General features: G+C 56.0%; 2 protein-coding genes across 2 annotated transcripts in view; both read right to left on the bottom strand.

Moving 5' to 3' along the window:
- The window catches only part of WNK4 (WNK lysine deficient protein kinase 4), a 15958-nt gene extending 10233 nt beyond the window's left edge, over window positions 1-5725 (bottom strand). The window contains exons 1-6 of the mRNA XM_007449864.1: window positions 5052-5725; window positions 3408-3580; window positions 2369-2589; window positions 1906-2063; window positions 1317-1405; window positions 1027-1243 (exon numbers count right to left, since the gene is read on the bottom strand). Of these exons, the coding sequence (XP_007449926.1) occupies window positions 1027-1243; window positions 1317-1405; window positions 1906-2063; window positions 2369-2589; window positions 3408-3580; window positions 5052-5663 (1470 nt within the window). The 5' untranslated portion in view covers window positions 5664-5725. The remainder of the gene's footprint in view (window positions 1-1026; window positions 1244-1316; window positions 1406-1905; window positions 2064-2368; window positions 2590-3407; window positions 3581-5051) is intronic.
- Window positions 5726-6801: 1076 nt separating this feature from the next.
- VPS25 (vacuolar protein sorting 25 homolog) lies at window positions 6802-11860 on the bottom strand. Its single transcript, XM_007449863.1, has 6 exons — window positions 11764-11860; window positions 11405-11550; window positions 10439-10492; window positions 9678-9766; window positions 8833-8908; window positions 6802-7420 (listed from the first exon to the last, which is right to left on the bottom strand). Exons 1-6 carry the CDS (start codon window positions 11814-11816, stop codon window positions 7308-7310), a joined length of 531 nt encoding a protein of 176 aa, XP_007449925.1. The 5' UTR covers window positions 11817-11860; the 3' UTR covers window positions 6802-7307.
- Window positions 11861-12952: the final 1092 nt, after the last annotated feature.

The raw sequence follows: 12952 nt of genomic DNA, 5'->3' as shown, positions 1-12952 counted from the left end.
CCCGTGTCCCCTGCATCGGCAGGCGGACTCTCAACCACTGTGCCACCAGGGAAGCCCTCAACTGCATTTTTCTATCAAGAATTTCATACTCTTTCCCTTCCCCCCTCAGGCCTTCCAAGACCAGCCCCACATCTCTGTCTCCCACACATGCCTCTCCTGGTCCACCAGCTTCTGTTCATCATGTCCTTATTCATTTCAATAACAAGCTTTGCTGGGCATGTAAAGGCGGTGGGGCAGGGTGATCTGACCTAAAATCTGATCAACCTGAGTCATTCTGCCCTTAACTTGCTTTGGGACCTTGTACAAGATATTCAACCTCTCTGAGCTTTTATCTCCTCATCAATAAATCGGGATAAAGTCACTCCATGCGGGGTTGGTAACAACCATCAAATGCACGGGAAAGGGCTCTAAGCTGTGTACAGATGTGGGTGATTAACAAGCTCCCATCACGTGCTCAGCACCCTCAGGGATAGAAAAACCAATACACACAGTCCCTGCCCCCAAGACTTTATAGTCTAGTGTAAGAGAAAGACAGGAATGTATCCTGGTATAAAACAAGACCAATGGGGGCCCGTCCAGTAATGGAGGACCTGCTGAAGTGGGAAAAAAGCATTTAATTTTGACTCTAGAGGGGTCAGGCTTTCTGAAATGGTTGGTTCTGAGCATGAAGGAAGATCGAGAAAAAAACATGGGGGGGATGGGGGATGAAAAAGGGAAAAATAGATAAGCTGGAGAGAAGGGCATTTCAGGAAAACCGGATAAGCAGGAAGTAAAACAGGGAGGTGGAAGGACCCAAGGCTGGAAAAGGAAATCTCCAACTTGTGGAGAACACTAGGTGTGCATTCGAGTGGGGTGCGTTAAGGCCAGAGATGCAGGGTGACCCTTGCGGGAGATGCCGAGAGGGCTGGGTTGAGCCCCCCTCCCACCACCCAGGCACCCCTCCAGCGAGGCACTGGCCCCTCCAGTCGACGTCCAAACGCCCCTCACGTGCCCAGCCGCAGGGCAGGCAGTCTGTCCTCCGCTCACCATCTCCTGCGCCACCTCCTCGGCTGCGTCCCGGCCCAGCTGGAACAAGAACTCAATGGCCTGGTTGTCCCGGCGGCGCCCCCCTCTCCGCGCGTCCTCCATGCGCAGCCAGAGCTTGAGGTCTGGCTTCTCTCCGTCGTCCTCCTCCGCCAGCTCCACGTGGACGCCGCGCTCCTCGCGGAAGAAGGCGTGAGCCAGAAGGTCCTGGATGGTGAACCTGAGGGCGACGCCACCGTGAGCCGAGCCCCACCGCCGCCCGCGCCCACTCCCACCCTGCCCCCTCCACCCACCTCTCGTTCTTATCCGTGCGGATGCAGCCTTCAATAATCTCCTTCACGTCGGGCATCTTCACCTTGTAGAAGCTGTTCGGCTTTGTGCCCTGAGGGTCGGGGTTGCATGAGGCCTCCCGCCCTCTGCGCCCCAGCTCTCTGCTTGACACACCCGTCCCTGCCCGAGGCAGCAGGGCGTGCAGACGCAAAAGCACCGCGACTGCTACTAGAAGATGTGATTTCAAATCCCAGTCCCCCCAAGTATCGACAGTGTGACCTTGAACAAGTCTCTCGCTGAGCCAGTGTGTCCTCATTTGCAAAACGCAGGGCAGAACACTTGCCCTGCTCACCCCGCGGGGCAGCAGGAAGGATTTCACATCGATTGGATGTGAAATCGTTTGTAAGCTCTAGGGAGCGCTACACACGACATTATTCTAAATAGCTTGTATTGCAGGGGCCTTGTGTGCATCCAATATCCTTCAGTGTTCACCAGGGCGTCTTTATGTCCAGCCTGCTTTCATTAAGGGAAAGGGCACTGACCGCGAGGTGGCTGGAGCAGGAGAAGTGTAAAGGGGACCGGTAATTCCCTCTCCTCCCTGCCCCCTCTCACCGAAGTGACCTTGCGGTAGATTTGCGCGGCATTCTGGCACTCAGAGTAAGGGTACTCCGAGGTAGCCATCTCCAGCATGCACATGCCAAACGCGTACACGTCCACGGCCTCATCGTATTTTTCCTCGTACATCTCCGGGGCCATGAACTCCGGGGTCCCTGTAGGATCCACAGCAGGTGTCAGGCTGCAGTGCCTCCTTTATGGCTTCGTCCCTCCCCTTGAGCGTACAAGAGGCTAGGCAGTTCTGGAGTGCAAGTGACCGACCCCTCCCCGTCCTGTGTGTGTGAGGGTGGGGGATTGGGGGAGGGGTGTGGGGAAGAGGGAATAGCATAGGTCTCCCCATCTTCCCTGTGGTCTTCTACCTCCGTGGATCCCGAAAGACACTGCTAGGGGGAGGGGGTCCCCAGGCTCTCTCCTGACATGGGGATGGCAAGAATGGCAAGGACCCCCGGGAGGGACGCACCGATGACGCTCTTGGCGAAGGAGGCGCGTTTGAGCGTGGCCAGGCCCAGGTCCCCAATCTTAACGGAGCCTGTAGGGCCCGTGATAAAGACGTTGTCACACTTGAGATCCCGGTGCAGGATGGGGGGTACCCGAGAGTGTAGGAAATGGAGCCCCCGAAGGATTTGGCGGCTCCAGCGCTGAAGGACTCGCGGCTTCATCTCGCGGAACCGCCTCAGGTATCTGGGGGAGGGCGCATAGCCACGGTCTTGGTGGGGGACGTATAAGCTGGGGAGGGAGACCACCACTGGGAAGTTCCCAGTAGCCCCACCCACTCCCCCGCCTACGCATCTTTTGCCAGCCTCTCCTAGCCTAGATCCGTGCCAGTCCTCAAGCAGAAACGCAGTCGGGGGTGTGGTAGGTAGACAGGAGGTTACAAAACGGGGGTCGGACGGTAAATGCACAGACAGGGCCGCCCCCAAGGTGCTGTGAAAGCGCCAGAAGGGATAACTAACTGCCCCGGGCGTGGGGGAGGGCTTCAGAGAGGAAATAACTTTTATGTTGAGTCTTGAAGGATGAAGAGGCGTTCAAGGGTGAAAATGGGAAGGGATGAAGACTTTCCAGGCAGAAGAGACACCAGTGCTCAAAGGCACGGAGACAGCAAGTGATGGGGCAGGGTGCGAGGAGCTGCTGGGAATTTGGTTTGTCTGGAACGCAGGCTGGATCCTATAAGGACTTTGTGAGCAGTCCTTAGAGAGTGTGGACTTTATCCTGAGAGCAGTGGGAAAACTCGAAAGGGTTTTAAGGAGAGAAGTGACAGTGCCAGATCTCTGCAGGCTGCAGGAAGATAGGATAGCTTGCAGAGGAGAGAGGCAGCGTGGGGGAAGACTCCTTAGGGGGCAGCTGAGGCCTCCAGACGCTCAAGAGAGGAGGATGAGAGATAGTGAGCCTGGTTTTGGACCTGCGTGTAGCGTTTGAGGAGGCTGGGCTCCTCCAGAAGCAGTGGAGACCTCCCACCACCAGTCCTCCCACCAACTCCCACCACCAGGCGCAGAGCTCACGTCTTGAGCGTGCCCGAGGTCATGAGTTCGGTGACCAGCACGATGCAAACCTGGCCCCTCAGCACCGACTTCCACGAGTCGTAGAAGCGGACGATGTTGGGGTGCTGCAGCCCCTTGAGCATCTCCACCTCCTCCGAGAATCGCTGCCGCTCCGCTCGAGACAGTTTCCGAGTCTGTGGGGTAGGGGGTGGGGGTCACAGTCACATCAGGCCCAGGACCCCCACGGAGAGGGGGGATTGGAGCACATGGTGCAGGGCTGAGGGAGAAGTGAGGGTAGGAGCCAACGGATGGGGCTGGGTGGGTGGGATCATTTGTCCACCGACTGTAGATCCCTAATTCCCAGTGTGCCCCCCTGGGCTGCTCCAAGGACACACCCACCATGGGCCTGGGGCCGCCCCCTGGACCCCCTCCTGGACACAAGCGCTTTTATGCAGCCCTGTCCAGGAGCCCTGAAGTCAATAGCGCCTTTGTAGCCGCCCAGGCCGGCCGTGGGGTGGGAGGGGATGCCCAGGGGCTGGCAGCAGGCAGGCAGCAGGCAGGCAGCAGGCAGACGGCAGGCAGAGAATTGGGGCCGGCAAGGGGATTGGCCTCAGAAACTGGGAACTGCTAGATCCAGGCAGGAGGCAGGAGGGCTGCAGAGGGAGGTACAGAGAAAGAGACAAAGGATCCAGGACCAGGTGCCAGGAGACTGCCCCCTGCCCCATGGCTGTCTCGCCTCCACCATCTCCCTCCTCCACCACCCCCCCACCCCAGTTTGGCCGCCTTGCCTTGCCTGGCTTAGAGCCTGGGGCGCGGCACTGGCAGGCGCAAGGGGCAAGCCCAGTGCCAGGGCTGGAGGGGAGGACCCTCCCCCCAGGCCCTGTCCCCCCAGTCTGAATCCAAAGCTGCTAGCTCAGACTTAACTGGGTTCTTCCCCTATGGGAAGAAGCTCCTTCAAACCAGCATACCCCTAAAGCCTATGGGGTTCAGCACCTTTGGATCTGAGAAAGGAGAGCTCAGGTAGGCAGCGGGATGAGGGGCAGGACTGGACTCAGGCCAGGGCTGGAGCTCTCTGTCTCCCCGCCCCCAGCTGTGGAGAAGTCCAGAAATCTGACTGCTTCAGAAGGGGCGTGGGAGGGCCCGGTTCTGCCACAATAGCCCTAAGTCATCTGGAAGTGGAGAGTACCCTGCCTCAGCTGCTGGCCTCCATCATTCCAGCCTCCTAATCTGCAAAGAGCCAGGGTGAGGGAGCAGGGGGACCAGGGTCACACTGAGGGTCTCAGGACTTAGGGGGAAGGGAGAGAAAGGGAAGAGATAGTAGGTAACCACTGCAGGAAAGTGGTGAGGCCAACCACCCCTCAGGTCTGAACTGGCTCCCTACCCAATTTCCCATCCTATTTTCCACCTCTCAGGGTTGAGTACAGAGCCCGTAAAGTGAGAATGTCTAAATCCATAGGGGAGCCACCATACACCACCTGCCTCAGTTTCTCCTTCTGCAGCCAGGAATCAGCCAGGTCCATGGATCATCAGAACAAGGGAGACAAGAGTGTCTGGATATTTGACTGGAAAAATACATCCCTCTTGCTGCTGTCCCCTGGGTCTCCCATCCCAAGACCTCCAAAGGGTCCCATCCCCTGGCGTCACCGAGGGGGCTCCCAGCCGCACCTGCAGCTCACACCAGGCCACCTCCACCGTGGTGTCGGTGTCCAGCCCTCGATACACCGTCTTGAACGAGCCACGTCCAATCTCGATGTCAAACTTCAGGTATCGGCCGTCCGGGGACGTTGCCACAGCCTGAGTCTCCGTGTCCTCCTTTTCCTCCTGCTCCCGCCGCCGCTCCCGGGCCGCCGCCTCGGTGATCCTCGGCGGTTCCCGGGGCCCCGACCCTCCTGCGGAGCCCGCGAGTTCCGGACGCTCGGAGTCTGCGGCCTTCACCGGGGCGCCCGCGGTCCACGTGCCCTCAGTGGGCTCTTCAGAGGTAGGCGGTGGACTCATTGCGGGGCCGGAACCAGCGGAGTCCGGAGGAGCAGGGGGCTCCAGAACGGGTGAGGCTGGCTGGGACCAAGAGCTCAGCAGCCCCAAGTCGACTGAGCTGCGGCGGCTGAGACGGGAGGAGCGCGGCCGGGGCTCAGCCTTCCCGGAGAAGCGGCGCGCCCGGCGAGGGGGCCCGAGGCGGGGGGGCCCCGCCGCGGCGAGAGGCGGCGGGGGCCGCAGGGCCAGGTCGGCCTCCGCCTGGGACATAGGGACCTCGGTCTCTGGGGCCGGGGGTGCCAGCATGAGGAAGGGCCGGGCGCCGCAGGGCGGTAAGCCGGGCGGCTGCGGAGGAAGCGGCTTGACAGAAGCACTGGCTGGGTGCGCAGCGCTCAGCCTGAGCTACTGGGGCCCCAGCCCAGGGTCGCCTGCCCCGCAGCCACGCCCCGACACGCCCCCGACACGCCCTACTCCCCCAGAGCCGCCCCCTCGGAGCCGCGAGCGCAGTGGAGCCCGTGGCGCAGCCCTTCACCTCGGCCACCGCCCCGCCCCCGGCAGCTGGCCCTCCTCCCCCTGGCCTCCCGGAGAACCCGCCCTCAGTCTCATTCCGAAGCCGGAGCCGGGTGCGAGGCAGCGGTGTGTCCTCCCGCACTACGAGTGCGCAAACCTGTCTGGGGGAGCAGGGTACTGGGACAGGGAGATGAAAAGTGACCGCGGCTCCCCGGCCCTAGAAAGGGGGGTGGTGAGGAGGAGGCTACCACCAGCCTGCACGACCCAGATAAGGTAGCGCCACCCCCTCCTAATCGTCCGGAATGGCCCCAGGCCGACAATACAGAGGTCAATGGAAAGATCTGGTTTTCTCCGACGTCGCAGTCCCCAGTCCCTCCGGGCTGCACAGGGATGGGTGTGTGCACCCCAAAACAAGCCCCTCCCCCAAACCAAGGACCAGGTCACCCATCCTCTCCACCTCCCCACCTAGACCGCATCCTGGCCAGAGTGGCTGTTTTTGCTCTGTGGGCTCTCCTTCCTCCCCCTCTGTTTGCCAAAGTTTCTACTAAACCGAAGTCCATATCCGGTTTACTCCCCCTCAGCTCCCCTTGGCCTCAACTACCCCACCCAGAGCAGATGGATGGAGGGAGGGGCTTCAGAGTAATTCAGGACTTCCACAGGGAGATGGTGAGGGAGAGGGAAGTCGTTAAGCTACTCCATTTTAGAGACAGAAAGCAGTCTGTCCCCAAGCTGCTGTGTGCCATCGGCACTCCCCCACACAGCCCACCGGGCAGATGTAAAACCACAGGCTCACTGGAGCCCGCCAGCACAACAGGACCTTTTCAAAGGCCATAGGCATTCTCTCCCCTCTCCTAGGCTGGGATTCACTCAGGGGGTTAACACTTCACAGCCTTCCCTTTGCCCACTCCAGTAATAACCTCAGCAGCAGGCAGTAGGGTTAAGCTTTTTAATATCATAAATCAGTGTCCGGCCCCACCTCTCATTGCCAGGCCCCTTCCTGGGCCTCCTATCTTCACATTGCCTGAAAGGCTGCCTGCAGCCAGGGCTTCGCCCATCCCCTAGGAAAGATCCAGCACCAGCAGCATGAGAGAGGAGGGAGCAGCAGCTAAAGGGATGGGAGGGGGAAGAAACTGAAGCTTGTGCAGGTGCATGTGTGTATGTACTTACGTGTGTGACACAAATGAAGTCTGTGTTTAGGTTTACAGACCCCAGCTCATGAGAGGAGGTGAGGCAGGGAGCAGCACATCTTTTCTCCCTGGCACCTCAGCCTCACCCTATCCCAGGGACAGACACACGGGATAAGTGGGAAACCCACCCCTGAACTGCAGCCCTTTGGAGTCTGGTGGAGTCACGGATCCAGTCTGTGGGGACACTTGGTCTGTCTCCCTTTGAAAGCCCTGGAAGGGTGGGAAGTAAGAAGTAAAGGGAGACAGGTTTCTGCTAGAAGAACTTGACACCTCGGCCATCGCTGACAGTGATGATCTCGGCCTTGTGCTCCTGCTGTAGGGCCTGCAGAGCCCGCAGTAGGGTTGCCTCATCCAGCCCGTGGAACTCTGGACAGGGAGAGATGTGTAGTCAGGGACACTCAGCTCCTTGGGGCTCAAGACCTCTGAGAAGAGCAGTCCAGCTGGAAACAGCACTTTCCAGGCCAGCTGTGCTGCTACAGCTGCCCCCACCCACCCTTCCTGGGTATTCCTTAGGAGTAAGGAGTGGAAGAAAGCCTGACTCAACATGAAATGGGAGTTCATGCTTATTCTCCCTTCCTGTTTCTTCTGTCAGACTCAACCCACACGCACCCTCGCACTAACCCCCCCCCGCCCACTAGTGTCTGATATACAAGAGTAACACCGTTTGCTTGTGGGCCACAAAGAAGGGGCCCTGACAATCAAGTGTAGGGAGGTCAAGTCCCTTGTCACTGTACGCTGACCCTAACTGCATCTGTACCCATTGGGAGGACCTGTTCTAACACAAAGAGGTATAGCCATGCCTCTGGCCAGGAGACTGTTAAGGTCCAGCACAGATATCTGCCCTTTCCTAGTGAAAAGGAACAAGGCTGGGAGCCAAGGGCCCCCTGAGTATCTGGAGATATGGCAAGATACTGCAGGGAGATGTGAGAGGCAGGAGGCAAGCCCTAACAGGCTTGCACACCTCACCCCCTGCAGGGGCCCAGCTCTTGAGTCAGGGAGCTTGCTTTCTGAGGAAGCCTCCAGCTTTGCCTGGCCTGAGCGGTGGGCTGGGCAAGGCTGCAGCACTGAAGTCATGGCATGATGGTGGGAGTAGCAAGCAGAGGCCTGCAGGAAAGGCGGGGTAAAGCCAAGGGCTGTAAACTCTGCTGGGGCAGCCAGGCCTGGCAGAAAGGGGAGATGTCCCTTTTTCCCCAGCTCAGATTGGTACTTTTGGTGATCCTGGGGATCAGAATATGAAGTCAGAGATAAAAGAGCTGAGAGAGTATTTACACTATGTAAAAATCAAACAGTATACAAATCCTCGTCTGGCCAGAAACCATAGTATTCTAAAGGGCAGGGGGTGGGGATGGGAGTGTTGGCCCAATCCCTTCAGCTGACACCCACAGATCTTGAGCCCTCTATAAGAATAAAGGGTAAAAGAAAGCCTGAGTCAGCAAGGAATGAAATTTCAGGCTTAATCTCCTGCCCTAGTTCCTCATTCGGCATCTCTACCAATAATTCTTAACTTTTCATGGGTCACAGATGCCCTTCAAAATCTTATAATATGGACTCTATGCTGAGAAAAATGCACATACACCCCCACAAACAAAATCTGTGGGTTCTCTGCATGTGAATTCAGATGGTTTATGGAAATCTTGGACATGGGTTAAGAACCTTTGTATTATTTAGTATTTGGAATTTAGAGGCAGAAAAATGGGAAATCTGAATGTCAAGTAAACAAAAATTAGACGGAGGAGGATTCAGATAACAAAACTGGGGAGAAAGGGAAAAAGCATTACCCTCATCCTCTGTGTCTTCCCCATTGGTCAGTTCGTACAAGGTGAACACGGAATTGTTCTGGCCACTCCTGGAAACCTATGGACACAGAAAACAGGGACTGAATAAGAACCAGGAATTTCCTGGGAGAAGGTAAACTCAGGAGCTCCACCTCTCTAACCCAGGAATGATACTTGTTCCCAGACCAGAGCTGTCACCTCAGCAGAGGAGTGGCCTAAAACCCACAAACCCTACAGGTGCTATATTTATACATGTACACACACGCTCGGAACCACTAAACCACAGGCCTTCACGTGTCTGAGGAGTGACCTCTCATTCTGGTTGTTTTCCTGTTCAAGAATGGGTGGTGTGTGCTTGTTACATTTGGGTTGTTGACGCTTCTTCCCCTCCTCTCTCCCCTGGGAATGTTTAGGGCTGGTGGTGACAGGGAATGCAAGGGAGAGAGTCAGTCCCCACACCCACACTGTTCAGAAAGTCTCATTTATACTGTGGACAGCCCCATAAGGATGTAGTGGGGGAGGGGCTCCAGGTTTTTGTGTTTTTTTCCCTTCCTTTCCCCATTTATCTCCTGTGGCCAGAGGCTCCAGCCAACAATAGTACTCGTGGTTTCCAGTACTGCATTCTTCAAACATGGCCTCATATAGCCTCTGGCCTCCTACAGGCAAAAAAAGGAAAGTTCTTTCCAGCCAGGGAAATTGAGTCATTGAAAGAGGCTTGCCTGGAAGACCTACACTTCCTCTTTCTGCCCCCTCCCACTCTGCTCAGTCTGGATCTGAAAACACCAGGCATCTGCTGCGCACAGATTCATTCTCCTTTGCCATGGGTCACCGCGTCAGAATAGTCTCACCCACTGATAGATGAGCTTCCCCCATTCTTCTGGCCTCCGCCACATGATCAGGAAGCTAGACTTGTTCTTATCCAACCACTCGAGGTTCCCTGCAAAACAGATACTTATGAAAGCAGCATGCTCTAAGAAGAGACAATGAGGCAAAAACCAAGGCGGAAGAGAGTGTAAGAGACTCAGCTTTCAGAAAGAGAAATTTAAGAATTGTTTTACTATTACTATCTGCAAGGCATCCATTCTCCCCTTCAGGTCTTGGGGCACAGATGGAGAGATTTCAATTTTGTATACCAGTGGGGGAAAAGAACCCAGGGAATTGAGCTACTGTACAGAACACTCTGGGCTCCAAGCCAGGAGAGAAAAAGAAAAAAAAAGTTCGTGAAAGAAAAGACTTGTGGGGGCTTCCCTGGTGGCACAGTGGCTGAGAATCCGCCTGCCAATGCAGGGGACACGGGTTCGTGCCCCGAGCAACAAAGCCCGCGAGCCACAACCACTGAAGCCCGCGCACCTAGAGCCCGTGCTCTGCAACAAGAGAAGCCACCGCAACGAGAAGCCCGCACACCGCAATGAAGAGTAGCCCCTGCTCGCCACAACTAGAGAAAGCCTGCACGCAGCAACAAAGACTCAACGCAGCCAAAAATAAAAATTAATTAATTAAAAAAAAAAAGCCACTGAAAGGTTAAAAAAAATGAAAAGACTTGTGCTAATCTGCCCTCAGGAAAACCCAACTAGGATGAATAATAAGGAATCTGGGGAACTGAACCCACCTTTCTTCCTCAGTTCCTCTAATACAACCTGGATTGATTCCACGGGCAGCTTCCCTGGTTTAAGGTTAAGGGAATGGTATTAATGGAATGAACTGGGTGGGATAAAATTTCTCAGAGCCAGGGTTATGCTACAAACTACCCCTCTCCCACCTACACACATAGATGTGCAATGCCCCAACAGGATATAAACTGGCATTTTCTGCATATTGGGGGGACGAAGGTAAAGAGAAACTAGTGTAATTAAAAGGAAGAGCTTTAGGGGCTTCCCTGGTGGCGCAGTGGTTGAGAGTCCGCCTGCCGATGCAGGGGACGCGGGTTCGCGGGTTCGTGCCCCGGTCTGGGAAGATCCCACATGCCGCGGAGCGGCTGGGCTCGTGAGCCATGGCCGCTAAGCCTGCGCGTCCGGAGCCCATGCTCCGCCACGGGAGAGGCCACAACAGTGAGAGGCCCGCGTACCGCAAAAAAAAAAGGAAAGAGCTTTATTGAATGAAAGGTACTATCATTTCTCACCCTCTGTCCTCTCTCCTTCCTCCAGCCATCCTCTAGATAGTTTAGGGATGAATCAGGCAGCAAAAGAAAAACAACACTTACTTCCTGGGACAAGGAGACTAGGCAGAGAAAATTACTAAAGGTAATGCCAGAGTTTGAGCCTCATACAGAGGAGAGAAGTTTCAACGAGTCAAAAAGGCTCAGGTTGAAAAACTTGGTACTTGGCTTCAGGGCAGAAATTCTAAAATCTGAACGACAGCTGGGTACTCATCACTGCCGTGGACAAGAGGGCTTGGTGCTACATTTGGGTTGGAGCTGAAAGTAAAATGGATGTCAGCTACACAGTCTGGCTCTTTCCCCAGGCCAGTTGGGGTTGGAACCTGCCTTCTGTGGGTGAAGAGGAGTGTGAAGTCTGGGCATGTGGGAAAGTGTGGAAGTGCATGTGTGCGGGGTGTGGAAGAGGCTGAGGGAGGATACGCTGTAGCTTCACGTTGTTGAAGAGCGGGCTCTCCTGAGCTTCCATCACCGTCATGCTGGACCGTTTGTGCAGGCGACAGAAGGACAGGACTAGCGAGCACCAGGCGGCCAGCTGCTTCTGCCGAGTGTCCACGTTCGGCTGCAACCTGCCGGGTGAAGCGGGTGGGGCGCAGAATTAGAGAAGTGAGAGGGAGAGCGGCAGCACTTGCCAGAGGCGCGTTCGGGGGAGAAAGTGAGGGACTGAGGGTGGCGGCGACCGGATCCGTTCTCCCCCTCCCCATTTGAAGCATCAGTGCTGAGCCCGGGGTCCTAGGGAGGGGAGGGAGGCCCAGCGGGGCTTCTCGGGGTCTGAGCCTCACGTAAAGAAGGGCGGGAAGCGATACTGCCACGGCCACTCGAAACTCATCGCCATCGTAGTAGCCCAGGAAACCCGGAACCCGCCGGCAAAGGACTTCCGGTCTCCTCTCCGGCACGTCCGGGCAGAAAGCACAGCAGAAAGGTTCCGGGCTCCTCTGGGGAGAAGGGCAGCCCAACGGGAGGGATCGTCCTCGTCAACCCGTCCCTTCCTATTATCCCCAAATCCTTACCGTCTAGAGCAGAAACGGCCTTGAGAAGTCTTCTGATTCCACCCCAGAGAAGGGCAGCCACTCCCCCAAAGTGGGCACAGTTAGTAGAACTGCAAGTAGAACCCAGGTCTCCAGAACCCAGCCTAGACTTGTTTCCACTATACTAGGCTTCTTTTAATATCAACATTTGTGTCATTTAACTTCAATCCCTCGCAGTTGCCCTCAATTCCTGTGTCCTTCGACTCCATCATTCCCCAGGAGCTCATTTGTAGCTTTTATCGCTTGAAATGGCTCTGCTTCCATTATTCAGGGCTGCCGTATTTGAGCACAGCCACCGCTCTCTCACCTCTCCCACGACCTCACCTTTCTAGCCTCAAGTCCCTGGACCCCTTTTGGTCTTATCTGACTCCTTCCCCAGCCTAGACTACTCAATTCTGCCCTTGCCTGCCTACCTGCTGCCCAGTTTCCAAACCAGAGTCGTTGATCCCTGCCCACCTCCCCACCCCACCCCCATCTTCTTTTTTTCACACCTGGGCCCAGGAGTATTACTGAAAAAAAAAATTCACCGGAACCTGCTGACTGAACCCCAGATTCCCTGACTGACCTCATTGCCCGGCAATCAGTGCAGCCCAGTGATGCTTTGTCTTTTATTGGCTCCCTGTCACATCCCTCAAGGTGACTCTTCAAACTTTTCCACACTCATCATGCCATTCCACCTGTTCCCATCTCTTCCATCTCTGCGGTATGCCCTTCCCTTCTATTTTTATGAGACTGAGGCCATGCCTGTGAACCTCTTAATCTTTCCTCTCTGTCTTCACACTGGATTCATCTCTCAAAAATTTCTCTCACTTTTACTCCTTCCTTTTGGACTCAAAGGAAGAAGTATCACTCTTCCTTTACAAGGTCAACCCTTTGGCAGCTGATTGCCTCTCCTTTCCAGTTTCCTCCAGGACTTCTCTGTGTATCATATTCCCTCTTTCCC

Source organism: Lipotes vexillifer, unplaced genomic scaffold (genome assembly GCF_000442215.2).
Source record: "Lipotes vexillifer unplaced genomic scaffold, Lipotes_vexillifer_v1.1 scaffold2106, whole genome shotgun sequence".
In the NCBI taxonomy this organism is placed as follows: domain Eukaryota; kingdom Metazoa; phylum Chordata; class Mammalia; order Artiodactyla; family Lipotidae; genus Lipotes; species Lipotes vexillifer.
This window is presented reverse-complemented; position numbering and strand designations above follow the sequence as displayed.

Excerpts from the sequence above, each read along its gene's own strand:
- VPS25 (XM_007449863.1), bottom strand. The coding sequence starts at position 11,816 with ATGGCGATGAGTTTCGAGTGGCCGTGGCAGTATCGCTTCCCGCCCTTC. Across the intron at positions 11,551-11,763 it reads CGCTTCCCGCCCTTCTTTAC|GTTGCAGCCGAACGTGGACA; the intron begins GTGAGGCTCAGA and ends TTCACCCGGCAG. Across the intron at positions 7,421-8,832 it reads GGAAGACACAGAGGATGAGG|AGTTCCACGGGCTGGATGAG; the intron begins GTAATGCTTTTT and ends CTCCCTGTCCAG.